Genomic DNA, 27,625 nt, shown 5'->3' on the forward strand with positions numbered 1-27,625 from the left:
CCCACCAAAGGCTTGGCACAGGGAGGTGGTGGGACATAGACCAGCTATGGCTCATGTGGGGGCAGAGACCAGATGAACCACAACCTCACAGAGGCTCCGTGCTGCCCCAAACCCTCCCTTGATCCCTAGAGTCGATCTTCTGCCCTTCTACCCCTTATCCTGCTACTAAGGCCCCTCATGGGCTCACCTCTAACGTCAAGGAGGAAAGCCCATCACTTCCTGCTCAGCCCCAACATACCCTCCTGGGCCCCTCCCCCAGCTCCTACCTCTCCAACCCAGGGTCAGGGCAGACATGGCCTGAGGGAGCTCAGCTCCTGCCTCCTCTGCAACCTCTGGCTTTTGGAACTTCATCTTTCCCCACTAATAGCTCTTTTACCATCAGTGTTTTAAATAATTAAACTAGAGCTTTGCTACAAAAGAAACACATGCTTGTGGGAGGAAAAAAAATCAAACAGTGGGAAAGGAAGGTATCAAGTGAAAAATGAGTTCCCCTCTCCATCCCACCATTAAGCTTCTGTCCCAAACCTCAGAGGCAACCCCTCTTAACAATGTTTTAGGTATCTTTCCAATATTTTCTTAAATGTGTGTCCTAAATGACACCCACATTGGTGTCCTTCTGTGTATTCTGTTCTTCCACTTACTTGCCTTTTTTACTTAGCAATATTCATAGCTTGGACACCTCGCCCTGGCTCCTACAGACCTACCACATCCATCATTAAAGCTATTTGAGTCTCTCCCATTAAAAAATAAATAACAGAGAGAAAAAAAAAAAAGTAGGGAAGCACACTCTCCATAGGTTCTTCTGCTTACCTCACTTGCTCTCCTCACCTCCCCTTCATAGGGACCTTCCCTGAAGCCCTCACCTCCCACACCTTCCTCAGCCCCCTGTTCCCTGGGGCCCACTCCCCCACTCCAAACTGCCACCAGCCTTCTGGTTGTCTTTAGCAACAGGAGACAAACACCTGTCTTCATCCTTCTACACTTCCCTGTACTATCTGACATTTTGTCCCTATCCTGCTCAATGTCCTTGATACCTGCCTCAGGGCCCCCCATCCTGCTTCCTCACCTCTGGAGTATCATGCAAAGTCGCCATTTCTTCTAATTCCTTTAACAGCAGGTTCTCCAGAAACCCACCCAGGGCCCCTCCCACTCTGTACCCACTCTTGGGCCTAGAATGAGGGCAGTCCCGAGCCCCCTGTGAGGACCACCTCTACACAGTCCCTGTAGTGGGTTAAACTGTGACTTCCCCCGCCAAAAAAAAAAAAAAAAAAAAAAAAAGATATGTCCACATCCTAATACCCAGAACCTGTGAATAAGACCTTATTTGGAAAAAGGATATTTGCAGATATAACTAAAGATCTTGAGATCATACTGGATTATACAGGTGAGCCCTAAATCTAGTGACAGGTATTCTTATAAGAGATGACCAGAGGAGAGACACAGGGAGAAGAGGAGGTAGTCATGTGAAGGCAGAGGCAGAGATTGGGGTCATTCTGCCACAAGCCAAGGGATGTCAGAAGCCACTGGATAAGGCAAGGAAGGATTCTCTCCCACAGCGTTTGGAGAAGTGTGGCACTGCAGACACCTTGATTTTGTACTTCTGGTCTTTAGGACTGTGAGAATAAATTTCTTTTGGTTTATGCCACCAGTGTGTGGTAATTTGTTACAGCAGCTCTAGAAAACTAAACAGCACCCCCAATTCAACTCAGCAGCCTTCCCCAAAGCTGCTCATCAGATGAATGAATCAGCCATCTGGGGGTCCAAGCCAGAAACTGGCATGATCCTTGCCTCCAAATTCTTTGAAGACTCCCACCACCATTAGGACAGGTTCTGCTGCCTTAGCAGGGTGTACAGAGCCCATGGGTCCACCATGGTCACTTTTGCCTTCTCTTCACAACATTCTACACCTGCAATCCCTAAATGAGCATGTTCCCTGGTGTCTGGGCCTTGACAAAGGGTACCTGAGCCCTTCCTGTCTCCAAACCAATTTCTCCATCTCCTTCAGGATACAGTGCAAGCATGATGCCCCTGAGAAGGCTTCCTAACCCTCCTCTAACCCTGCACACGTACACTCTCTCCAGGTCAGCTTGCATCTTTCTCTCACAATGTAGGGCAACCATCAAAAGACAGAAAGCCCCTCTAGGACGGGAACCATGGTTTACTTATCCTTGTACTCCTAGTGCCCAAGACAAAAAACCACACACAATAAATGTTTGTTACATGAATAAATGCTTCTTGGTTCTGGCTGTCTTGAAATTGAGAGTCCATGTTCTTTGGGGATTTCATCTGGCTAGCCCAGGCAAAAGCCCATTCACTTAGCAAACATTCACTAAGCATCGTCTCTGTGTTTGACACAGCAAGTAACTGGGAGAGAAGGTGAGGTGTGGAACACAGTTGGAAGTCCAGAGGAGGGGCTGAAGACTCAGGCTCCACCCAGGCCTTCACAGAGGTGACCAGAAACAAGTCAGGTTATGAGGAGTGAGCAGGGGTTTAAGTGGAAGAAGAGTTTTTAAATGACTAATAATTTTCCATCTTTAGTTCGCAATCCTGTGCATAGCCAAATCCCACCCACCTGCAAGGACTGAGCAAGTACAAAGGTTTATACCCTAGGGGCAAAGCCTGGAAGGGCTCAGTGCTGAGTGGAATAGAACACTTCGTGAACAGTTACTGTAAGCCAAGTCCCAGGATGAGGCCTAGCTGTTGTTGGTCAATAGACGTCGGCTACCATTATAATCCCTCCCATAGAAAATGCCTCTTTCAAGGTAGTCCTTATCCCAATCTCTAGAATGTGCTCCAGCCAGTCACCTATAAGAGACACTTATTTCTCTTTTCCTAAGATTCTCGTGCTTTACCTCTCCCTGACGCCACAAGCTCTCTCCATTTCTTTTCCTAGAAGAACATGCCTATCTCATCCTTAAAACAAACCTATTCCCATCCTGAGACCCTTGATTAAGATACCTCTGGGAGCCTTAACTCTAAGAGGCTTCACACCTTGACAGGTGTGACAGGGAAGTAGTAGTCCAGCATGATTTCAGGAGGGACCTTGAAGTTCACCCAGTCCTGGGTATCCCTCTTTGGGTAGGAAGAGTCCTTTTTGACTGAGTTCTCTACCACTCCTACCCCCAAAGGCAGTTGTTCTACCTTTACCATCCACTAGCACTCTTAGATGTGAGATCTGCCCTCCCCCATCACCGCCCCCCCCCCCCCCCCCCGCAACTCCATTGGAGCCAGTGGCTGGGAACCACTGATCCAATCAACATCCTTGAGTTTCAGGTGAGTCTATCAGGTTCCTGCCTCAAGGTCACTGCCACAAGGTCAGGAAGCACATGGTCTGGCTGGGTGGGGGCAGAGAGACCACCAATGGGCTAGAAAGTGGAAGGACATTAACTCAGGAGCTGTATGGGATCAAAGTTTAGATTTCATTCTAAGAGCCATGGGAAACCCTTACAGAGTTTTAAGCAAAGGAGCCAACAAGATATGATGCACATTTTCTGGTTGTTTTGAGTAAAGTGGACCAAAGAGAAACAACAGTGAAAGGGAAAGCATCTTCCAGCTTTGTATACACAGTGTCCAGCAGTGCACTAATCTCAGAAGGTCCTAGTGATGCACACAACTGGCTGGGAATGGGAAAACATTTGCGCTGAGTGTGGTAACTAACTCCTGTGGCTTGCCAGTGGGAACAGTTCCTTCTCCAATTAGATTCAGCTGGCCTCTACCTCCAAGGATCTGCCAAAGGCCCAGTCACTGCAGAAAGGGCTGGGACTGGACAATCAGCTGACCTACTGGGGGCTCTGGCTGGAGGCACTGACCCAGACAGACACCCAGGGTACAACCCTAGCTCTTGGGAGGAAGCTGGTCACTGGAAGTAGGGAAGGAGAGCCAGGTAACCACAGAGAAAGCCACAGAGAGTAAAAACCTGACCTTTCCCTCCCAGGTTCTTTTCCCTTCTGGGTGCTGGGTGCTGGGTGCTGGGTGCAAGGAGAGAAATGGCTTGTAAAGGTCACTTGGGGGTTGTGCAACCCCTGGGAGGCCCAGAGATGTCACATCTAGACTTCCTAAGGTCTCTGCTCACCAACTCAGATCTTCATTGCCCCCTCAAGAGTCCTTCAAATCCTGAAGCACTCTCCCTGGTTCCCCAGACCCACACTCGCTGGCCCCAAGGTCTCCCCACCCCAACCTCTAGGCCCCAGACCTGGTTTCCTTGCCATAGAGAATGCGTTTCACCTCCCTCAAGTCTGCGGGTGGCAGGTGCTTCTCCAAGCACTGCTCCAGCGACTCCCATTCAGGCCCCTCCATGGCCGGAGTCTGCAAGCGCCTAAGTCCAGACTAAAACCACCTACCCTTTGCCCCTAGAAAGAAGAGAAGGAGGGGCCTATAACCAGGTTCGCGCAAGCGCTCTCCCCTCTACACCCTCACCTTGGGCCCCTGCAGGGCTCACATGAGGACACGCCTCCTCCTCGCGCCTCCACGGCGCGCAGCCAATCAGCGTTCCAGGGCGTCGCGGGTGGGACTGCCCCTTGCCCCTCGCACCTCCTCCCGCACGCGCCAGGACACGCCCATTCCACGGGCCGACCTCCCCAAGCCCTAGCGCCTCGTCAGCATGCAGCTAGCTGTCGCTGCTTCCTCCCCTGCGGACTTCGGAGGGTCCCCAGGACCGTTGTGTTGCCCTCTCACACTCTCTCGCTGTCCGGTTCCTACCCAGAGGTGTGGGGCGGGACCGAGAACCCGAGAGGCGATGAGGGAGGCCCGGCGCGGCCTCTCGGAGGCAAAGCGCGGTCTGAGGGAAATGCCTGGCGAGTCCTGTCGGACCCTCGCGGGACCGGTTCCCACCGCAGCCGGTGGGCAGGGCTTCTCCCCGCCCGGAACTCGTTCTCCGGTCCGCTGAATGCAGACAGCAAGCCGGGCCGGCCCACCGCACGGGACTGCGGAGGAAGGTACGGGACGAGTTTCAGTGTCCCAAAGGCAGTGGCTGCACTCCCGTCTTCCAGTGTCTCGTATTTGTGAGGACTTCTAGCCCCCACGAGGGGCCAGGCTGGGAGCCACGGCCGCGCGCGCCCACCCGAGCTTCGGGGTTAGAGACCCGGCAGCACTCATAGCTTGAGCGAAGGGTCGAGTGATCCTGTGCGCTTTCCTGGCGTGAATACTGCAAAATGCTGGGTCCCTGGGCGGCAGCTCATCCGCGGGACCCTTGGGCCCCCTCTGAGCTCTGCCGTGTGCACTGGTTGCGCCCGCAGGGGCACTTTTCCTGGGAGGGGACACTTTTGCCTGAGAGGATAGGGGTGAGGCCCGTCTCACAGTTCCCGATGCGGAGAGTGCTACCCCTCAGGAGCCAAAGAAGGTCCACTTTTCAGCCCAAGTGAGAATTAGGACAGAGCAGCTCAACTCTGGTGGTGAAGCAAGTCGGCCCAATCGTGGTTAAGCAACTTGCAAACCTTGTGAACCTTGCAAACCTGAAAGTTATTCAGACATTCTGGCCTGCTGTTGCTTTATCTGTAAAATAGGAAAACACCTACCTTGCAGAGTTGTTTAAAAGTAAGATAAGATAAGCACAAGAGGAGCTAAAAGTAGGGGCTGTAGACCAAATGCTTTAGATATTTTATATAAGTCGCTAACACACAAGTTGTGGCCATTGTTTTGATAAATGTTAACTGACACTTCCTAGTATCTGATGGAGCTCCCTTTTCAAGAATGCAAACTTTGGTTGAAGGTTTTTTTTTTTTTTTTGTATATAAGGCTCTGATATAAGGACAATGCACAGAGAACAAGACTAGTACTTTTTCTTCATGGTTTAAGGTAGGGACAATTTTGTGAATACTGAGATAACAGCAGATTTAAATAATTTGTTGTGAAAAAGATAGAAAGTATGCTGTGGAGTTAAGAGGAAGGGATGATTTCTGGCCTCGAAAGGGACATTGTTTAAGGCCAATGGAAGAGACCTCATTACCGACTCAAAATGCCTCAGAAGAAACCACACACACACACACACACACACACACACACACACACCACTTCTCAGGCCTGTTCTTATCTTTGGTATGGTATTTCTTATTTTAGTTAATGGCCTCACAGCCCACTCATTTTGCCAAGCCTTTGGGAGTCATCCCCAACTCCTCCATGTTCTTTCTTTCTCCTGCACAACCAAGCATCAAATTCTGCTAAATTTATCTCCTAAATTTTGATAAAATCCTTCCCCCTCCCACCCCATGCCTATAATCATGTCAGCTTCTGCTTGACTTGTTGCTAGTCTTCTAACTTATCCTTCTACCTCTGATGTCTATCCCTAGTTGTCTTTCTAAAACTAATATCTTATCATCCTTTTTACCTTCACATTCAGTGTCTCCCTACCTGGAATGACATTTTATCAGAAGATAGAGTTTGTGAATTCCTGCTCACCCTGTAAGATGCAGCTCAAACATCCCCTCGTCTGTAGTGTCTTCTCCAATTGCTCTAGGAAAGGTATAGGCTTTGCTAACCTTTTATGGATATCTCTATTAGAGCATTTATCAAAAACTATTGTGTGATTATTTCTGAGCTCTAAGCAGGAACTGGGTCTGATCTACTTTTGTATCTACAGGGCTCTGGCACTCAATAAATGACTGGTGAAGGAATTAATTCTGATGGGATCAAGGACAGATTCATTAAGGGGGTGACATTTGAGCTGGACCTTGAAGCAGAAGTAGAAACTATTATTATTAGTTAAATTGCTTAATCCATCTTTCCCTATTGTTCAGTGACAGGTCATTCACACTAGGTCATTATAAACCAGGATTTCACAAATACAAAATGCTAACTTGAGAAGGATAAAAAAAATCATATTTAAATTTTTATATTTGCCTAATTTATTTTTCACTTTAAATAGTAAGATACTTCACTAGATCCTTCTGTGGTAATCATTAAAAAAGACTTTAAGCTCTGCCCTAGTTTCTTTCTGAAATACCTAGCCAAGTCCCAAAGGTTTTAACTACATGCAGTGTACTAGAGTGAGGGACTCCTCCCTGTTTTGAAGACCATCTCTTTTTGTGGCAACATGGTGTGGTTTATGGATATATAAGCATTTGAGTTTATACAAACTTGAACAGGAAGAATGGAATATGCCACAACCTCAATATGGTGGTTATCTCTGGAGAAGGAGGTAGGGGAATGGGATAGAGGAATGGGCATTATCTGCTGATATGTAATATTTAATTTTAAATTAAATATGTTTTAAAAAATATTTGAAACATTAAAGCGCCATTTCCTGTCCAAAAAAAAAAAAAAAAGATTGGTGGCATATGATATTAACATTTTAAAAATCTGGGTATTCGTTATTATGCTTCTCCTTATATTTGAAATATTTTATTAAAAATTATTTTATAGAAAAGAGAGCCTTAGACCGGAGTCAGGAAATCTACAGGTTAGTTTGGGTTCAACCTTTACCTCAGTTTCCCTGTTATAAGAAAGGTAGGGGAGGGGAAGAGGCTGGGAAGACAGTTTACAGAGATGAACTAAGCCTTTCCTAATTCGAATAAAATATGATCCTAATATTTACATGCTTATTTGTGACAGAAAAAGTTCATTATAGAGGCTGGTTTTATGGAAAGAGCACATTTGTTAAAAACGTATTAGTGTCTGTTTTTAGGTGTTAATTTTAAATTTACAATGTGCGTTAATTTTAATTCTTTTTTTTTTTTTAATTTTAGAGAGAGGATGAGCAGGGAAGAGACAAAGGGAGAGAGAGAGACAAAGAGGAAGAAAGAGAGAGAGAGAGAATCTTAAGTTTCCCCACTCCCATGCCAGGCTCGATCTCCCAACCATGAGACCATGACCTGAGCCAAAATCAAGAGTTGGATGCTCAACCACTCAACTGACTGAACCATCCAGGCACCCCCAATTAATTTTAATTCTTAAGGAAAGTGTTGAAGGTAGTGTGGCCTCTGCTCATCAACATTTGAAGGACTAAAATTTTATGATAATCATTGGTGAGCAATCCTTGCAAAGGCCATGACATGGAGATCCCACCTGTCCTCTTTTCTCCTGTGAGCCAGAGGCCTGATGATGCCATCATTTAGCACTTTACAGCACACACAAGCTTTTGCCTCTTTTTGTCCCATTTCCTCCTCCCAGTAATACTGTGAACTATGGGGCAAGTGTTCTTGGTATTTGTCAGATTTCCAAATTAAACGTGACACTTAGTAGAAATGAAAATACAGGAGATAATATTTCACTTGTAGTCATGGGGGAAAAAATATCTGAGGTGACCCGATTTCTTTTTTTTTTAAATATTTTATTTATTTTTATTTTAGAGAGAGCAAGAGAGAGGGGGTAGAGGGAGAGAGAAAGAGAATTCCAGGCAGGCTCTATGCTCAGCACAGAGCCCAACACAGGGCTCAATCCCACGACTCTGGGACTGTGACCTGAGCCTAAATTAGAGAGTTGGACACTCAACTGACTGAGCCACCAAGGCTCCTCGAGGTGACTTGATTTCTAAGTTACTTTCTAAAGGCCCAGTTTCTGTGTTACATTGTCTCTGCATGGTGTTCCTTCAGCTCTTAAGTCACAGTTCTTTGTTTGCTAGGGTTCATTTTATCATTATTATTATTATTATCCTTGTGTAGACTTAAGTGTCTCACATGAAAGAGTTTTGGAATAGTATATCCAAGCTAACTGAAAATGGATTTTGTAGCAGAGCAGAGCCAGCTCAGCCAAAATGGTGATTTAGTAAGTTTCTTTGTCTGCCTTTAGTGGCCCGAGCTCAGCCAAAATGGTGATTTAGTAAGTTTCTTTGTCTGCCTTTAGTGGCCCGAACGTTTTCTCTTTTGTTTTGCTTTATCCTTTGTTTTACTTGCTTCTCCTCTCTTGACTAGCCATGTTCTTCCCTGCAAGGCCTTCTTCACTCATATTAAATTTGCATAATCCACTTTAATGTTAGTTGACCAACACTAAAATGCTCTGATCAACTCCATTTTAGTAAGGGACTCTTCAAACTCTGTAGAAGGAAACTCTGATGGTGGAAGTATCAGGAGAGGCCTTGAAAGAAATATTTAGATCAGGAAACCACATCCTTCAGATAATGTCATTCAATGGCCTCAATTTTTTTCTGGAATCCAGCCTATCTGATGCATCTTTTCCATTCCTATTGCTACTTATACATTCCTTGTACAGGCTTTTATCATTTCCTAAATTACTTCACCCAACTCATAATCAGTCTTTCTGCCTCTCAACTCCAATTTCCCCCTTGGCCTTGATTCCCAGTGATCTGTTTTTCAAGAGCACTCCATTAGTTTAGTCTGAAGTCCAAGAGAGCATGGAATAAAGCCCGTGATTTGACCTCATTTCATGCTGTCACTCTTCCCTACCCTACACTTTGGATTCCAGCATTGTCAAACTGCTTCTAGTTGTATATTCCGTATCATTTCATGCCTCTGTCTTTGTTCAGCTCCTTCTTCACTTGTATAGTTCTTACCCAAACCTTAAGATTCAGGTATCTCTTCAATAAAGCCTTTGCTGGCCCCTTCAGGCTTACCTAAGTTCCCATTTCTGTGTTGCCATAATATTCAATCTGTTAACTTTCTTGAGGATAGAGGTATGACATTTCTTTGAATCTACAGAGCTTCACATGTAACTGGAGCTCAATAAATGATTGTTGAACCAAATCGAACACCATATCAGTATTTATAAATGTTTATATTCACTTGATGAGTCCTTTTTACATATATAAACTCAGTACCTACTTATTTAGTCTGCTTTTTGAAAAGACCACAATTGGCTGTAGCAGATTCATAATCCTCTTCTTTCAGTAAGACTCTCAGCCTTTGCCCCCTGATCATCTAGGATACAAGTAGTCCAAATCCTGAGTGGCAACAACAGTAGATATTGGGGGAGGGAGTCCATCCTTGGGGGCTACTTCATATAGCAATGTTCTGTTTATGGGAAGTTGCTGGTTCAGTATGTCATAGTTCATCACTCTCTAATTAGCCTCCTGGTTCATATTTCTTTGTATTGAGAGTTTGGTGGGATCCTTGTCCATAACATTCTTGAATTATAGATAATATGTTTCAGATCCCATTTTCAGAAAGTCCTAGCTATAGGTAACAGACAGCTGCCTACTTGTATTTTGAGAAACAGTACAGTGTAACAGAAAGAACATTGAACTGGGTGTATAAATAGGTTCTAATCCTGGTTTTGCTATAATTGCAGCTTTAGGTGAATTACTTGATAGCACTTCCTAATCTGTTAATTTAAAGGTAGTGGACTAATTCTCAGAAATTCTATGATTTCATTATTGCTAGAGCTTGACATTTGTTAAGTATTGTAATAACTGCTTTCATTGAGGTTCCCCTCCCCTCTTTTTATGTGAATGGTGAGGGCAAGTAGAGCACATGTTGTCTAACACCTGGAGGAGAACTCCTTGGATGTTAGCACCTTAAGGCCAGGACTGGGCCACATTTATATTGGAGTGCCATGGGTACAGTGGGGGCTGCACTGGACTTGGACAACCCTTGGACAACCCAAGGACTTGGGGTTCAACCCTGGTTCTACACTTTTTTCGGCTATGTAACCATAGACAAATCATGCCCTTTCTGGGCTTTAGTTTCTTTACTTACAAATGAGAATAACAAGGGGTGCCTGGGTGGCTCAGTTGGCTAAGTGTCCAACTCTTGATTTTGGCTCAGGTCATGATCTCATGGTTTGTGAGATTGACCGCATCAAGCTCTGTGTGCTGACAGCATGGAGCCTGCTTGGGATTCTTTCTCCCTCTGTCCATCCCCTGCTCATGCTGCTCTCTCTCTCTCAAAATAAGTAAACTTAAAAAAAATGAGGATAACATCCATTCCACTTCCTTTGATTTGAAACAAATAAGCTAAGTTGAAAAATCTTTAAAAATCTATACAGGAGCACCTGGGTAGCTCAACTGGTTAAGCATCCAACTCACAATCTCAGCTCAGGTTTTGATCTTAGGGTTGTGAAGTGAAGCCCTGCGTTGGCCTCCATACTGGGCATGAAGCCTACTTTAAAAAAAAAGAAAAAAAAAGGAAGAAATTCTACACAGTGTTATCTCTGTAAGATAATTTTTAAGATAATTATTTTTAATAAAGGAGAAGGGGTTGAATATAATATTCCCATGGGAAATCATAAATATACTATCCTTAATGTGCTGGATACTTGTCCTTGAGGTGTTTTTCCAGTGGTGATAATGCCTTTGCACTGAATCATTTATACTCTTTCCACCAGTTCTTCTGGTGATGAATAGTAAACATTTTAATGATGAGTAATTTTTGAGGAAGGCTGCGCTTTGAGGTCATGAAATAAAGCAACGCTGACTAGCCTAAGCTGAAATCCAGTACATGAACCATCACTAGTTTGTTAATCATTTAGGCTAGCAAACTAAGCACAGATTTGTGTATCATTAGGAATGCAAAATCCCAAGTTGACTTTTTGGGACCCAAATTTCATGAAGTATCCATGTGATAAATAAACCTTTTCTACCTCCTTCCTCCCCACCCCGAAACAATTGCATAAACATGCAGTAGGCTTAGCAGCAAAACATGTGGCATTTAGAGATACTCAGTTGTCTATAAGCTCAATGTGATCCAACAATGTGGCTGCCACAAAAGCTGTTAAAGCCTTAGGCTGCATATTGAGAGTAGTATCTAGAGCACACCTGAAATTTATCTAGCTCTGGGCTAGATGCAAAGCATGTAAATCATCTTGAATACATCCGGAAAAGAAAGAGTGATGTTGGTGAGAACATTTAACAACAACAGGTAGTCAAAGGCACTGGGAACATTAGCAAAAAAAAAAAAAAAAAAAAAAAGCAAAGTCAGGAAGAATATTGTCACTTTATTCAGATTATCTGAAGGTGGCCACATAGATGCATATATATTTGTTCCATTTGGCACTAAGGAGAGGAGCTGGAGTAAATGGATAGAAACTCAGGGAGGCATATTTCAGCCCAAAGCAGTTATTTCCAATAGGTGATCCAAAATGAAACAGGCTACCTCTGCAGACAATTAGTTCTCAGTGATTCTGGGTGTTCAAGTACAGTCTAGATGACCACTTGGTGGGAGTATTGTAGAAGAAAGGCAGTCATCAGATGGGTAGTTGAACCACATGGCCCATGATTTGTGTATATTGCTTTAACATGAACAAAAACAAAACAACTTAGGCATATTAAATCCAAAAAAGCATACACAGACCATAGAATAATACAAGACAGCTTGGTATCTGAAGAAGAGAAAGTCAACAAGTGTGTTTTACTGAAGGATCAGGTGATGAGAAGATTTTATTATTAATAGTAGTAGTAGTAGTGTATTTGGTTTGGTTGTTTTTAAAGGAAAAGGACCATTTTTATTGCTAGTGTGAGTGGACCTGGATTCTAGGACATAATAGTGACTGGAGTTCTGGTCACAGAATCAGAGGAAACAACTGTCTTGCGGTTTTAAAGGTAATTTCTTTCTTTCTTTTTTATTTTTCTTATTTTGAGAGAGAGAGAGAGAGAGAGAGAGAGAGAGAGAGAGAGAGAGAGAGATCAGGGGAGGGGCAGAGAGAGAAGGAGAGAGATAGAATTCCAAGTAGTCTCTGCACTGTCAGTGTAGAGCCTGACGTGGAGCTCGAACCCATGAACCGCAAGATCATGACTTGAGCCGAAGTTGGATGCCTAACCAACTGAGCCACCCAGCCGCCCCCATAAAGAGTAATTTCAACTTGGAAATGGTTGGGGCTCAGAGTGGAAAAACACTATCTGGGGGTTAAGAGACCAAGCAAGTACACAGCTATACACACAGCCTATGGGTGAACCAAGTATACAGAAAGAATTAGATATTTGTGAAGCCAAGCCAAATGCATTTGTGTTCTGTACTTTATTTGCCATCTTAGATACTGGTATCTCAAAATCCTAACACTGAAGCAAAGTAGATTTTGTGCTCTGAGAGGCTGTAATGTGTGCTAATGATCCATCATGGAGGGCTTGCAGGACTGTTATAAGATACCAGTCTCTTTGCCCCACCAGGAACCTTACCACTGGCAAGTCCTGCCCTTAGTCCCAGGATCTGAATCCTACTCAACCTTGCTGCTAGCCCTGTTTGAATGAATGCCCCAAATTAAATAACTAGTCTACCTGTTTGAGGCATTAAGCCCTCCTGCACTTCAGCTCAGTACTTGAAACTACATTTTTTTTCTTTAAACTCAGGTCTTTCTCTGGCATCTCAGTCACCATCCCCTTTTAAACTTGGCACTGCCAAAGGCTTGAATCTAGATTTTGAGTCTCACTCTGGTTGCTGAGCCCTACTAGTTCTTGCCAGACTCTAACATGATCTACTGCCTTGACCACCAACTGCTAAATCTCAAGTCCCCAGAGCCTTATCTTTGGGTCTCTGTGGGTGCTGTAGGTAAAGGCTTCAGTTTGCTAAGAATCAGGGCCCCCTTCATCACCATGAGCCTTTCTTACCATCCCAGGTTTCTCCCTGATTAAGGGAGTTGGTCTGACCATGCCATCTACACTTGAGGAGCCAAACCAATACTAGCCTGTGCTGGAGCAATCCGTAGAAGCCCATCTTCCATACTCAGCCTCTGCAGCTACTAGCCAACAAGGGCTTCCTGAACCTGGTATCATGTGTTCTGCTGGACTTTGGGGCTGTGCTTCTGGGCTCCCCAGCCCCATCTCTGTTAACCTAATAACTGGGTACTTTTCCTGTCTGGACTTTAAAGAGTTAGTTTTAGCAGTCCATGGAGAGCTGTATAGCTTGTCTCACAAGGATCTTAAAGGTGCTTAATATTTGTTCTCTTCATTGGTTAGTTTTATAAACATGTGTTGAATGTGCCAGACATTGTGCTAGGCACTGGGGTGAAACATGAATAAGTTTTGGTGCTTGTTTTCATCATCATAATAGTAGCCGTATAGAAATTTCTGGAGCACCTGCTATGTACCAGGCACTGTGGTAGGCCTCTAAGAGACAGACTTTATAGGGTATGGAAGGTGAGCTGTAACGGGGCAGGAGGAAAAGCTGGGTAGTTTGTATTATATACATAAGGCTCCAGTGCTTGATAAACAATAGCTGTGTTTATAATATTATGTGATAACATTACTGAAAGTGCCACACAGGTCCAGAGGTGGGAGAACAAACATCTGAGCCGGAAGGATGTGTGGAGGACACAGGAAGGTCAATCCAAAAAAAGAAAAAGCAAGACTGCAAGCAGAAAACGGTGACCATTGCAGAGTAGCCAGTCTGTCTGGAACACCAGAGTAGATAAAGCGTTGCGCTGCATCAGTGTATGGAAAGATGTCTGGAGAGTTCTAGATAGATGTGTGCTAAAGAGAGATTTTAGCCATGAAACCATTAACCATATTCACAAGAGAAAATGACTGCGTGAAATTGTAAAAACCGGAAGGATCAGACAAGCCTGAAAATTATCCAATTAAAGGAAGGAAGATTGCAGACTGCTTAGTCACCTGAAGAGAGAGAGTAGACCTTACAAAATGAGAGGAGATGATTACATCACTTAAGTGAGCATTGATCAACATGGTTGGCAGGACAAGTGGAAATGTTTTTCTCTTAAATAATTCAAGCCTGCTGGCTTCCAATTCAGTTTAAGATAGTATAAACGTCTGCTATATATAAATGTGTATGGCATTCCAGTGGTGAATGAGTAGAATTTAAAAGAGGAATAAGTAAAACTTACTGTCTGTTTTCAACTGAGTGCTCATGAATAAAACCCCTGATGGTAAATACACAATAGCTTTCAGTTGAACACATTATATAACGACAAGGAAATAGTATTTGCTTGTTGACCCGACTATAACATACTTAAGCCATATAGTAATAATATAATCAGAGGGTGTCAGGTCTGATGATTTAAAAACATTTCTATTTCTAATGTGTATTTCTATAAGGTAGACTTAATTCAAGTTCTATGACAAATTTTCATGGCTGGTTGTTTATATTTTCATGAATTGATAGGTTATAGAAAGCAGTGGGAAAACAAATGAAATTAAAGGAGTATTAAAAGTTATGGCTACGGTGCACCTGGGTGGCTCAGTCAGTTAAGTGTTGACTCTTGATTTCAGCTCAGGTCATGATCCCAGGGTTGTGGGATTGAGCCCTGTGTAGGGCTCCATGCTGAGTATGGAACCTGGTTAAGATTCTCTCTCACTCTTCCTGTGCCCCTTCCCCACTCACATGTGTGCTCACTGTCTCTCACTCTCTCAAAAAAAAAAAAAAGAAGAAGAATAAAAAGTTTAGGGGTGCCTGTATGGCTCAGTCAATTAAGCATCTGACTCTTGATTTCAGCTTAGGTCATGATCTCACAGCACGTGAGTTGGAGCCCTGTGTTAGACTCTGCATTGACAGCGTGGAGCCTGCTTGAGATTCTCTCTCTCTCTCTCTCTCTCTCTCTCTCTCTCTCTCTGCCCCTACTCCCCACTCATGCACCTGCTTTCTTGCTCTTTCATAAATAAATAAACATTAAAGTTATGGCTACATGAGATGGGATTATATTAGTGTTGCTATCCTTTAAATAACTTTACCATTCATTGGGAAACAGTGCTCTTATTTTTTTTCTAAAAAGACTCTTAAAAAAAATTTTTTTTAATGTTTATTTATTTTTCAGAGAGAGAGACAGAGCACGTGCAGGGAAGAGGTAGAGAGAGACAGAGACACAGGATCCAAAGCAGGCTCCAGGCTCTGAGCTGTCAAGTGGGGCTTGAACTCAAGAACTATGAGATCATGACCTGAGTCAAGGTTGGCACTCAACCGACTGAGCCACCCAGGCACCCCAACAGTGCTCTTATTTTATCGGAAGCAGAACAGTATGGTAACAAAATCATAAGTTTTTAACGTCCTGGCAGAGCTATCTATTAGTTTTATAACTAATACAAGTTACTTTTCTGTACCTTCTTTTCCTATTCTTTCACATAAGATGATAGTACTTAGGTGTATGGCTGCTTCAAAGGTTAAATGAAAAGCAGATCTGTAAAATAATTAGCAATACAATGCCCAGTTCTCAGTAAGGGCAACCCTTCCCCACAGTGATTTTGTCACTCCTCAGGATATTTGGAAAACCTCTTCCATGCCTACAGAGTCTGTGGCACAACCTCTGGAATAATCTTAATGCTGATGCTCAAGAAATCTAGTTTGGGTTGTTTTGTTTTGTTTAGTGTTTCAAGGAGGGGAGGTTGAAGGAAGATTTTATTTTTGAAAAACCAAAAACAAGAAAAATTAACTCAGAGCTAAGTTAATGGGTGATCAAATTGAGATGTTAGCAAAGTGTGTCAATAAAATTTGGATTGTAGACTGACCCTGAAAGCAACTCCGGAACAAAGAATTTCCAGAGAAGTGTTGAACAAAAACAGCGTTTGTGTAATCAGTTTCAGATAGATAAGTTCTTATATGTTTAAATGTCAGCTTCATTTTATTATAATCATACCTCATTTCTGTGGAAAGTGATGCAAAACAGCATTGATAATAGAGACTAGCAGAGTGTGAGGAGAAAATAAAACTGTAGCAAATACATAGAGGCCATCCTACTGGCATAGAGTTAATTAAAATGTTTAAAAATTCTATCTTTATATACAACTCAAGGCTGGGTACAAACAATTTTAAAAGTCACATTTCTAAATCTAACTATAGTAAGACCTATTACATTATCTCAGAGCAGAACAGTCCTACTTTGTCTTCAACTCAGTATGCCTTCAAATGAAGATACCTTTCTCTTTTAAAAAAAAACTTTTTTAGTAATTAATTTATTTAGAGAGAGACAGAGAGAGTGGGGGAGGGGCAGAGAGAAGGAGAGAGAGAGAATCCCAAGTAGGCTCCGCAAGCTCAGCACAGAGCCTGATGTGGGGCTCAAACTCGTGAACCACGAGATCATGACCTGAGCTCAAACCAAGAGTCAGATACTTAACCAACTGAGCCACAGGCACCCTGTGGTTACTAACATCCTTCTTTCAGCTTCCCAGACTTAAAAAAACTTCAGTGTAGGGGCACCTGGCTGGCTTAGTAGATGGAGTATGTTCCTCTTGATCTCAGGGTTATGAGTTCAACCCCCACATTGGGTGTAGAGATTACTTATAAATAAAATATTCCAAAAAAAAAAAAAAGAAAGAAAAGAAAAGAAAGAAAGAAAACTTAAGTCTGATTATTATTTCTTTTTCAAATCATTTTTAAAGTTTATTTATTTATTTTGAGGGAGCAAGAGACTGAAAGCAGGGGAGAGGCAGAGGGAGAGAGAATTCCAAGCAAGCTCCACACTCAGCACGGAGCCCAGGGTGGGTCTCGATCCCACAACCATGAGATCATGACCTGAGCTGAAATCAAGAGCCGGTTGCCCAACCGACTGAGCCACCCAGGTGCCCCCTGATTCTTTTTTCTTACATTAAACCTGTTACTATCCTTTCTGCCTTTGAAATGTCTTGCATTCTGCCCCTTTTTCAGTCTTACTTTATCCACCACCATCACCTTCTTTGCTGGAGCTGGCCTGGATCACCGTATTCTCTAGGAAGCCTATTTCTCTGATTTCTTTTGTCTCCTAATAGAGCTGTTTTAGGTTATTTTTCCTAAAATAACACTCCCATCGTATGTATGTATTTGTTACAAGACCTAACACATTGATTTATAAGTAATTATTTATGAGGTACTAATTTGAGTACCCGAGTACCCGTCTCTGCTTGGATTTTGATATCTTTGAAAGCAGGAACTATGTTACTTATCTGTGCCAACAGTGCTTATTACACAGCGGTGTGGCCCCAATTAAGTTATTTACCTACTCTGTGCTTCATTTTCTCATCTGTAAAATGGTGATAATAGTATCTATCCCAAAGCTCTGCTGCATTAAAAGAGCATGTGTGTGTGTATCAAAAGGTAGCTTTTGTGTTGTGATAGCTTTTGTGTATGGTTGCTTTTGCATTATTGGAGCACTCAAAAACAGTTACAGCTTTCTTATTCGAGGCAAACTCCTTTTTTCCTGACTCTTGAGGGTCTCTGTTTTCTGGACCACCTTATCTCTCCAGGTTGGTCTCATTGTCCCCCAACATAATCTCCCATCTCCCCATTAGGTCACACTCCTTTTTGTCCAGCCAATGCTCGGTGCTATTTACCATACCATTTCCATCCTGGAGCATCCTGCTCCTTCCACTGTCCCCTTGCAAACCCCACCCATCCTTTAAGGTCCTCAGGAACTCTCTCCTCCTGTGTGAGGTCTTCACCAGAAGTTCCACCTTACACCCACCTTTTTCTTCTGAGCTGCTCTGGCATTTGCAGTTTGTATCTCAGTTTATGTACTTAATACTGTAGTTTCTTATGTTTATTTTGTCTCTCCAAAAAGAATATAGGCTCCTAGACGATAAGGAGTATATTATATTTCTTTCATATTCTCTACTATCCATGGCATTGTTCTGGGGTTGTATTCATTCATTTAATAAGCTTTTTTAATGCATATTTAATGACTCTAGTAGGCAGTGGGATACGATATTAATAAGAGATGCCTCCATTCTAATGGGGAGCTAGAGATATAAATATTCAGGATTTTCTATGGTCAGTGCTAAGGAAGATTTTAGAGCAGATGATTAACGCTCAGATCTATTAATTAGGTAAATCACAGATCTGAGCAGAGGGTGAGCTGGGTGGGTGACTGGAAGCAAGGGCTTCCAGTTTAGAGCATTAGCTGTGGCATGACAAAGGCCTGAACTTAGCACTGTACATAGAGAGGGTGAATTTAGGAGATATTGTGGGAATAAAAGGGATTTGTGACTACTCAAATACAGAATATGGAGGATAGAAAATACGTCCAAGATAACTCAGGCTTCTCACTTGAACATTAGTTTGATGGTGAAACCGTTTGGGAAACAAGAGCCATGGCGGGGGGGGGGGGGGAAGCGAATTTAGAGATTTAGATACCTATGGAACCTCCAAAGAGATACCCTGTGATCTGGAGTAAATAGTTGGGGTTGAATCCATGGGAGTGGAAGAGAGCACCTGGACACAGGATGCAGAAAGATGAGAGGTTGAAAGTGACTGAGACAGCAATGTTCACAGAAGTCAGAGGAGATGCAGAAATGAGCAGGCCACTCAAGGTCAGAGTGCCAAGCAGTTGTTAATGCTCCAGGGGTCAATTCACAAGTGTGTATTGAATTTAGAGTTTGGGAGAGCACTGAAATGGGCTAAGCTGTCCCTAGCAGTTCAATATATAGTGGCCAAAATGAATTGAATAGGGAGAAGGAAGGGCCAACTGTGAGGATAAATGTTCAATAAGCTTGGAATGACAAGAAGGAGAAAGAACAGTTCATTGAGGATGAAATCTGGCTATTTGAAAAAATGAAGCTCTTTTGAATGTTTTTTGTGAAAAAAAAGGGAAGGAGCCAGAAGGTGGAGAAGGCAGTGTCTGTTGTGTGCTGGGCTATCTACAAACCCTTTCACACATTATTTGATTCCATTCTCATCATCACCTTGAAGTGGGGTCTCCTGTCCACTTGACATATGGGGCTTGGCATGGCTAACTAACTTACCCCGAGGGGTGAGGATTTGTTGGGCTACAAAGACCAAATACTTTCCACCACATGTTACTGTTTCCAGGCCTTTCTCACTCCTTTAAAATTTGTTGGTTCAGATTTAGAAGGAGGTGGGAAGGAATGGGGCCAATGTCACTGTATAGAGGCTGCCTCAGGAGCAGTAAGAATACTATCGCCATGACAAGAGGCAGGATGTAAAGAAGAATCTGAACAGAGTAAGGCCTGGAGATGGACACAGGGAGCTGAGGGGATATACCAAGCCTAAGTTGATCATCTCCTAAGAAGGGGGAGCAGAAGAGGGTAGAGTGAGGATATAAAACACTAACTGGATGATTGACAATTAGAAATCATCACTGAATAGCAGTGTTTAAAGGACTTTGGTAAAAGAAGGGAAAGTTGGTTAAAGATTTTAAACATTTTTTTATCCTATCTGAAAATGCTTTCACTTTCTTGGGATTTAAAAAAAGAAGGAGAAAGCAAAAAGGAGACAAGTTAAAAAAAAAAACACAACTTTCTAAAAAGGGGTAGGAAGAATTAGAGGATCACTATATGGTAGAAAAAACTATATGAAAGTATTTTTATGTTTATATAAATTTAAGTTCCATTCCCTAAAGAATAAGTGATAAAATATCAAAGAACTCCAGATTCTTAAGATGATGCAGAGAACCCAAGGCCTTCTGATATAACAGAGAGCCCTGAACCCTGGAGTGAAGAGCCTTCCTCGAATCCTGGCTTTGTCACTAGGTAATTCCCATCATCCTCTAGGTCTGTTTTCTCAGCTGCAAAATCTAGGGGTTGATCTATGATATCTGAAGTGCTTTTGAGCTCGGAATAACTGTGCTGGTGTTTGGATGCAGTATAACATAATAGTTAGGAGCACAGACTTTGGGAGTCAGGATGCTACAGTATCTCAGCACCTCACACCCAGGTTGTACAACAGTAGGCAAGTGATTAGCCTCTCTGGGCCTCAGTTTCCTTATCTGTCAACTAGGGATACTAATAGTGAGTAACCCACTAAGCGGTTATGAGGATTCAATGAAAAAAATCTATAAAAAGTGCCTGAGAACAGTAAGTACTAGAGAAATAGAAGCTATTATAGTTATAGCCTGTTATAGATGCTGTTATTCTGATACTCTTGCCACCACTGAGATCACACAGTTGCACCTACATGTGGTTGCAAGGAACAGAAGGTAAATGGAATTAACCAATTGGAGTGTGCCAGGTTCCCCTTTTGGGAAAGGAATGAAAGGAATCTTCAAAGATCTGAGTGGTCAGGACCTCTGAGTTATGATTCAGCCACAGTCAACTGTCAAATTTTCCCACAGCTCAGTGGAAAGTCACTGAAGACTCCGTGAAAACAGTGCCACCCCTCCTTCAGTGTTTCTCTGCTAGGACATGCTGCTGACTCTGGAGGTCTGACTAGATCAGTGTTCCAGCAGGGAGAGGATAGGATCTAAGCAGGCTTGGTAGATTTACCAACCCAAGTACTAAGCATCTGCAAGTGCTTCTGATGTGCCAACAGTGTTGCAAGACTCAAGCCTGTGAGACTTTGTTGTCAACCCAACTGTGGGGCACCATTGTTGTGGGTGTATGGATTGTTTTTCCAGGTAGGGACAATGATGTAGTGAGGGTCACAGTTTCTTTCAGAATTTGGAATCTCAGGTCTCCATTCCCTGTGCCTTTCTCTGTGTGTAAAGTTAAGGTTATGGACACCACCTTGAGAGAGAGAGCACATATTAGTGATAGTCACTAAGATTTTAAAGTTTTCTCAAATTACCCCAGCAGATGGGGCGCCTGGGTGGCTCAGTCAGTTAAGCGCCTGACTTTGGCTCAGGTCATGATCTCAAGCCTTGAAGGCTGGTGAGTTCAAGCCTTGTGTTGGGCTCTGTGCTGACAGCTCAGAGGCTGGAGCCTGCTTCTGATTATGTGTCTCCCTCTCTCTCTGTCCCTTCCCTGCTCACACTCTGTCTGTCTCTCTCTCTCAAAAGTAAATAAATATTAAAAATTTTTTTTTAAATTACCCCAGCATTAATGTCCATTAATGTAACTGGACCCAGTTTAAACAAAAGTGGAAACACTCACACATTTGCTTATAGTTCTAACATCTTTTGAAATCTTCTTATGTCAGTTTCTCAAATTTCAGTTCAAGATCCCTTTTGTTGAGTGTTTCTCCCCCTTCCTCTTTTTAGTCTTGCAGAGGAAACCTGCAGCTAGTCCTGCCCTGTGATGTTCAAGTAACTGTTGGTTAGCTCTTTTTACTTTTATGTTTGCACTTTCAAGAATGGACATGGTATGGTGCAAAGCTAGTTTGGATTTTTCCCTGCATTGAGGCCTACTCAATACAGGAATAGACTTTAAAACCTAGGTCTTTTGTCTAGGTGGGAACTTCTTATAGCTGACCCAGGACCAGATCCTAGATGCCATTCACCAGACATTGGTCATCATAACACACCTTTTAATAGCATTTTAGGGGCCCTGGCATCTTCACTCTGAAAATTTCTGCTCTTAGCCTCACCATTTCTCTGTGTACTTTTTTGTCTTTAGGTAGATCACTAGGGTCTCTGCCCTTTGCAGAATAATCTACTCCATGGTATTTGAAATGACATACAACATCTTTATAGATAAAGATACTGAGGCCCAAAAAAAGATAATATACTTGCCCAAGTTCATACACACATACACACATTAATAGAGGTCAAGCCCAGAATGCTGACTTCTCTGAATCCTGCTCTGTACTGAATCTGTTAAATTAGTGAGCATCTTCTTTTAAAGGAGGGGTTAGGATGAGTGAAGAGAATGAGACTCAATGAAGAAAGGATAGGGCTGAAGCATAGAACCCAGGCAGAGAGAGGGCTCTGGTTAAGCAGAAGGCCCAGGCAAGCAGTGGGTAACTGGTTATGGATGGTTAGAGGAGATGCCACAGGGTGAGAAAAAGGCACAGAGAGAGTTGAGAGACCACCACTGCTTGTCCTACTTGAAAATCTCACCCAGCCAAACAGATACAAATACCCCTCTAGAACTTACTATTTCTACAGCTGTGAAATAACTGCTGCTTATCTTTCCTCCAGGAGATTCCTTGGAATGAAACCAATGGGAGATCAGGGTTTGGGAGAGTCTCATCAGAGCAGATGGGCCAGCAGCAGCCAGAAAGCTTGTTGCCTTTGGCTGAGAGCACCATCCTGGATCTGACGTCTTGTGAGTAAACCCCAGCAGGCTCAGCCTTAGGCCAGAGTGAAGTTGGCCTGCTTCTCCTTGAAGAGGAACCTAATGTACTCCCACATCTTCCCTCCCCTCTTGTTGATGTGAAAATCACATTCCCAGAGAGCTCTTCAACTTAAAGCCATGTTGCCCATTAACAGCCCTTGGGAGGATGGCTTCTTAGTGCTTTTGGTCCCTTGGTATATTTGAAAGTATGCTGCATGAACGATCAGGAGGCCTGGGTTCTGGATCTTACCCAACCACAGTTTTTCTTGGGGCCTTAAGCAAATTTTTCCTCCCTAGGCCACAGTTTTTCCTAGCTATAAGGTTGTTTATAATAACGATAGTTTCCATTTAGGAAATATTCATTTTTATGTGCAACATATAATTTCATAGAATTCTTTCAATAATCAGTCCTATGAGATAGGCACTGTTATTGTCCCATCTTACAGATAAGAAAACTGAGGCTTAAGAATTCTCATCCCCTAAACATCCTATTCAAATCTCTAGCCCCCACCCCTGGCCAACACTCCTTTCTCTGCTTTATTTTAGCTATAGCACTTAGTTCCACATGAAATACTATATATTTTACTTTTTTGTTTTCCCTTTCCCCCTACAAGACTGTAAGCTCCATTAAGGAATGGATTTTGTCTTTATGTTGTTGTTGCTCATTTGCTGTGTTTCCAGGGTTTAGAATAGTGCCTGGCACATGGTAGGCACTCAAATATTGGTTGAATGAATAAAATGGATGAATGATCTCTTGGTAGGAGTATAAATTGGACTCTATAGAAGTCAATTTTGCAATGTTAATTTTCTTTTTTTTAAGAAAAAGCTCCACACTGGGTATATCCAACATAGGGCTTGAACTCATGACCCTGAGATCAAGTGCTGAGATCAAGAGTCAGGTGTTTAACTGACTGAGCCACCCAGGCACCCCTAGAGAATATACTCTTATGGTACACTTGTTTTTTTCTTTGTTTTTTGTTTTTTATGTGTTTTTTTAGTGGATACACATTTTATTTTTATTTTTATTTATGTATTTAATTTGGCACACTATTGTCTTTTAAGTTTTCTTTTTCAGCAATCTTACTGAGATACAAGTCACATATCATATCATTCACTCATTTAAATCGTTTGTATTCATTTATTAAAAAAAATTTTTTAGTGTTTATTTTTGAGAGAGATAGTGCATGAGCGGGAGGCACAGAGATACAGGGAGATACAAAATCTGAAGCAGGCTCCAGGGTCTAAGCTGTCAGCAAAGATCCCAATGCGGGGCTCAAACCCATGAACTGCAGGATCATGACCTGAGCCGAAGTCAGATGCTGTTTTGTTTTGTTTTTTAATTTTTTAAATGTTTATTTATTTTTGAGAGGGAGAGAATATGAGCAGGGGAGGGGCAGAGAAAGACACAGACACAGAATCTAAAGCATGCTCCAGGCTCTGAACTGTCAGCATAGAGCCCAACACGGGGCTCAAACTCACCAGCCATGAGATCATGACCTAAGCCAAAGTTGGATGCTTAACTGACTGAGCCACCCAGGTGCCCCATCCATTTAAATTATTTAATTCAGTGGTTTTGCTATATTACATTATTAATTTTTTTAATTGTGGTAAAATATGTATAATATAAAATTTTCCATTTAAACCATTTTAAGCATATAGTCAGCAGCATTAATTACATTCATAAAGTTGTACAACCATCACTACCTTTTCCAAAACTTTTTTACCCCCCAAACAAGAACTCTGTAACCATCATAATAGTCTTTTGTAATGTTTGATTTTTAAAAATCTGTGCATGTGTTACTTTTTTATTCTAAAAACTAATTTAAAAAAGAAAGTAAGTCAGGCTTAGAAATTTAATAACTTGTCCAAAATTCCATAGCTCAAAAACAAAAAACAAACAAACAAAAAAAACCCAAAATTCCATAGCTCATATTCCATGGCAGCAACCACCAGTTTAAAAATGAAATAATAAAAATTCTTACAAGAATCAGATTTTAATCATCTTTCTGGTCACTGTAAGGGGTGTTAGATATAATCTAACCCCTTCATTTTACAAATGAGATAACAAACTCAGAAGTAAGATAGCCATTCCAAGTCAGGATGTGCATCAGAAGCAGGCCTCCTAATCCAAGGGATGGTGTTCAGAGTGGGTCACAGAAGAGGTCTCTTGCCCTTGACAAAAAGTGAGGCTTGAATCCCTCCTGCCCAAAAGGGATTTAAGAATCTCCCACTTTAGATCATTCTTGTATGTACCCTGTACCATACTGCCTTACTCATAGGGGATAAGGCCATTGTACCCTGATACCATTGTTTCTGTTCATCTGAAACCATGTAGCAAACCTTCAGCACATATCTCAATTTTTACTTCCAAGAAAATGTCTGATTCCCCTAACACATCCAAATCCCCACTTGATTCTTAACTCTTATGAAACATTATTATTTAAAGCACATAATTAGCAATCAGAGAATGATGTGAGACATTTTATAGCTATGTCAATTTATGAATCCATTCTGCCCACTAGTGTAAACTCCGGGAAGACAGGAATTGGGAGGTTGATTCCTTGTAGTAGGTACACAATAGATGGTTGATTGTGTTAATTGAGCTGAAAAATAGCTATGGTATGAGATATGAGTTTGGGGGGTTTTGTTTTTGGTTTTTGAGATGTAACTTGTTCAAAGGGTTCCTCTGTGCTTCCCAGAAGAGATGCCTACTAGATCACAGAATGTTGAAATTGATGGAGGTTGTGACTATTCCATCCCCTGGTCACCAAGAACCAAGTATGATCCTTCCTTTGTCATACTTATCTTGGCATCAATAACACCCTCATTTATGTGATTGCTTACAGTTCCCCCTCTCCTCTACCCCCAATAGACTAGAAGTTCCACAAGAACATAGACCATATCTGTCTTCGCTCACCGTTGTATCCCTAGCACCAAGCCTAGTACATAGTAGGTATTCAAGAAATATTAGTTGAAGGAATGAATGAATGAATATATCACCTTGTTTTATAGATGAGAAAACAGAGGCACAGATAGGTGTGGTTCTTAATGACAAAGCTACGATAAGTCTTTTAGTTTTCCTTTGTGTTCTGTCAGTATTGGAATTGGAAAATCTTGGAGTCTAGTGTCTTTCATTTTACAAATGGGAAACTGAGGCCTAGAAAGGGGAAGTACTCACTCAAGTTCACAGAAGAAAGTACTGGCAGAACCAGGCCTAGAACTCAGGTCTCCTGACTCCCAAGCTAGTGCTCGTTCTTTGTAAAGACAGAAAAAACAAAGCTGGATTGGGATTATTGCCAGGCCCCTGCAGGAGGTCACATAGCCAAGCAGCTCTCAGAGTTCTTGTCTATTCTTAGCCTGAACTCTTAGTGACTCTGGTCTTCAGCAGCCTTTTCCCCCCTTTTTCCTTTGCATTTGGTTTTTTTTGTGTATATGTGGTGCATGTTTTAAATAAATGGTGCTACGTGTAGGAAATGGTCTTCAGCACAGTCCTTCTACAGAGGCCCTGAAAAGAATAAACGTGAGAGAGGGGCCCTGAGAAAACAATTGGCTTCCCTCCTCTGAAGTGACCCCAGTGCCCCAGAGCCACTCTCTGTTGCTTCTCACAACTGCCAACAGGTTAAGCTCCTCACACAATAAGAAGGAAATCACTAGAAAGAATTTACAAGGAGAATTGGCTGTTAGTATGGGCTGCTGATGCCTCACTTTGATGAAGACCAAAAATTAGTTCTTCCCAAGCTGTGGTGCCTTTTCTTTCTTTCGTTTTTTTTTTTTCTTTCTTTCTTTCTTTTTCTTTTTGGCTGTGGTCCCTTTTCTAATTTCTGCCTCAACTTTCCACCTATAAGACATTTATCAGCCACCAAAAGTGAAATAGGGGCACCTGAGTGCTCTGTTGTTTGAGTGTCCTACTTCAGCTCAGGTCATGATCTCCTGGTTTGTGAATTCAAGCCCCGCATCAGACTCTGTGCTGTCAGCCTGTCAGTGCACAGCCTGCTTTGAATCTTCTGTCCCGCTCTGTATGCCCCTCCCCCCACTTGCGCTCTCCCAAAACTAAATAAACACTTAAAAAATGAAATAAAACTCCTTTCTTTAAAAAAAATTTTTTTTAATGTTTATTTTTGAGAGAGAGAGAGAGAGACAGAGTATGAACGGGTGAGGGGCAGAGAGAGAGGGAGACACAGAATCTGAAGCAGGCTCCAGGCTGTGAGCTATCAGCACAGAACCTGACAAGGTGCTCAAACTCAGGAACGGTGAGATCATGACCTGAGCCAAAGTCAGTCACTTAACCAACTGAGCCACCCAGGTGCCTCAAACGCTCCTTTCTGATACAAAATTCTACCCTCTTAAAACCTCCTTCTCTACCTTGCCAAATACTTATTCTGAGCAAGTAATTTAAGCAGCTACCGACTTTGGTTATTTGGAAAGGACCAGAAACAGAAGATAGAAAGTAGCTAATATTTCAAAAGTATAAATGACCAATGAGAAGTTGGTCTACATCAAGTTCAAAGGAGGCAGAATTTACTCTGGGCTAGGCTAGGTCAAAGAAAATTCAGGGGAGCAATTTGAGCTAGGTCTTGTGTGTAGTTATCTACTGTTGTATAACAAATTACCCCATTTTGTGTATTAGTGTCTATTGCTGAGTAACAATAGTGTCTATTGCTGAGTAACTACCTCAAAACTTAGTAGCTTAAAACAATAAATATTATGTCACAGTTTTTGTGGGTTAAGAAACCAGGTGCAGCTTTGCTGGCCACTCTGGCTCAAGGTTTCTCATGAAATTGCAGTCAAGCTCCCAGCCTAAAGGCTGAACAAGGAGGTAGAGGAAAAAACAATTTCAAGTTCACTGAAGTGGTCATTGGAAGGCCTCAGTCCCTCATAACATAGGCCTCTCCACAGTGCTGGCTTCCCTTAAGAGAGACCAAGATGGAAGCCTCGGTCCTT

The 27,625-nt window shown here is 42.5% G+C and overlaps 2 protein-coding genes across 5 annotated transcripts in view; one reads left to right on the plus strand and one right to left on the minus strand.

The window, feature by feature from the left end:
• Nucleotides 1–27,625, minus strand: part of UPB1 (beta-ureidopropionase 1) — a 69,217-nt gene that overhangs the window by 24,908 nt on the left and 16,684 nt on the right. The window contains exon 1 of one of the 4 annotated variants that reach the window (XM_003994835.6): nt 4,193–4,350. The exons of 1 other annotated variant lie outside the window; for it this stretch is intronic. In XM_003994835.6, coding sequence (XP_003994884.1) covers nt 4,193–4,296 — 104 coding nt within the window. In that variant the 5' untranslated portion in view covers nt 4,297–4,350. Of the gene's footprint in view, nt 1–4,192; nt 4,351–27,625 lie in introns of those variants that run through there. 2 more of the 4 variants (XM_019814709.3, XM_045041955.1) reach the window with 2 other exon arrangements.
• Nucleotides 4,295–23,576, plus strand: LOC109493260. Its single transcript, XM_045042061.1, has 3 exons — nt 4,295–4,303; nt 4,354–4,934; nt 22,549–23,576. Exons 1-3 carry the CDS (start codon nt 4,295–4,297, stop codon nt 22,667–22,669), a joined length of 711 nt encoding a protein of 236 aa, XP_044897996.1. The 3' UTR covers nt 22,670–23,576.

This window comes from Felis catus, chromosome D3 (assembly GCF_018350175.1).
Source record: "Felis catus isolate Fca126 chromosome D3, F.catus_Fca126_mat1.0, whole genome shotgun sequence".
Classification (NCBI taxonomy): Eukaryota; Metazoa; Chordata; class Mammalia; order Carnivora; family Felidae; genus Felis; species Felis catus.

Coding starts and splice junctions, on each gene's coding strand:
- LOC109493260 (XM_045042061.1), top strand. Junction 4,935..22,548: donor GCACGGGACTGCGGAGGAAG/GTACGGGACGAG, acceptor TCTTTCCTCCAG/GAGATTCCTTGGAATGAAAC.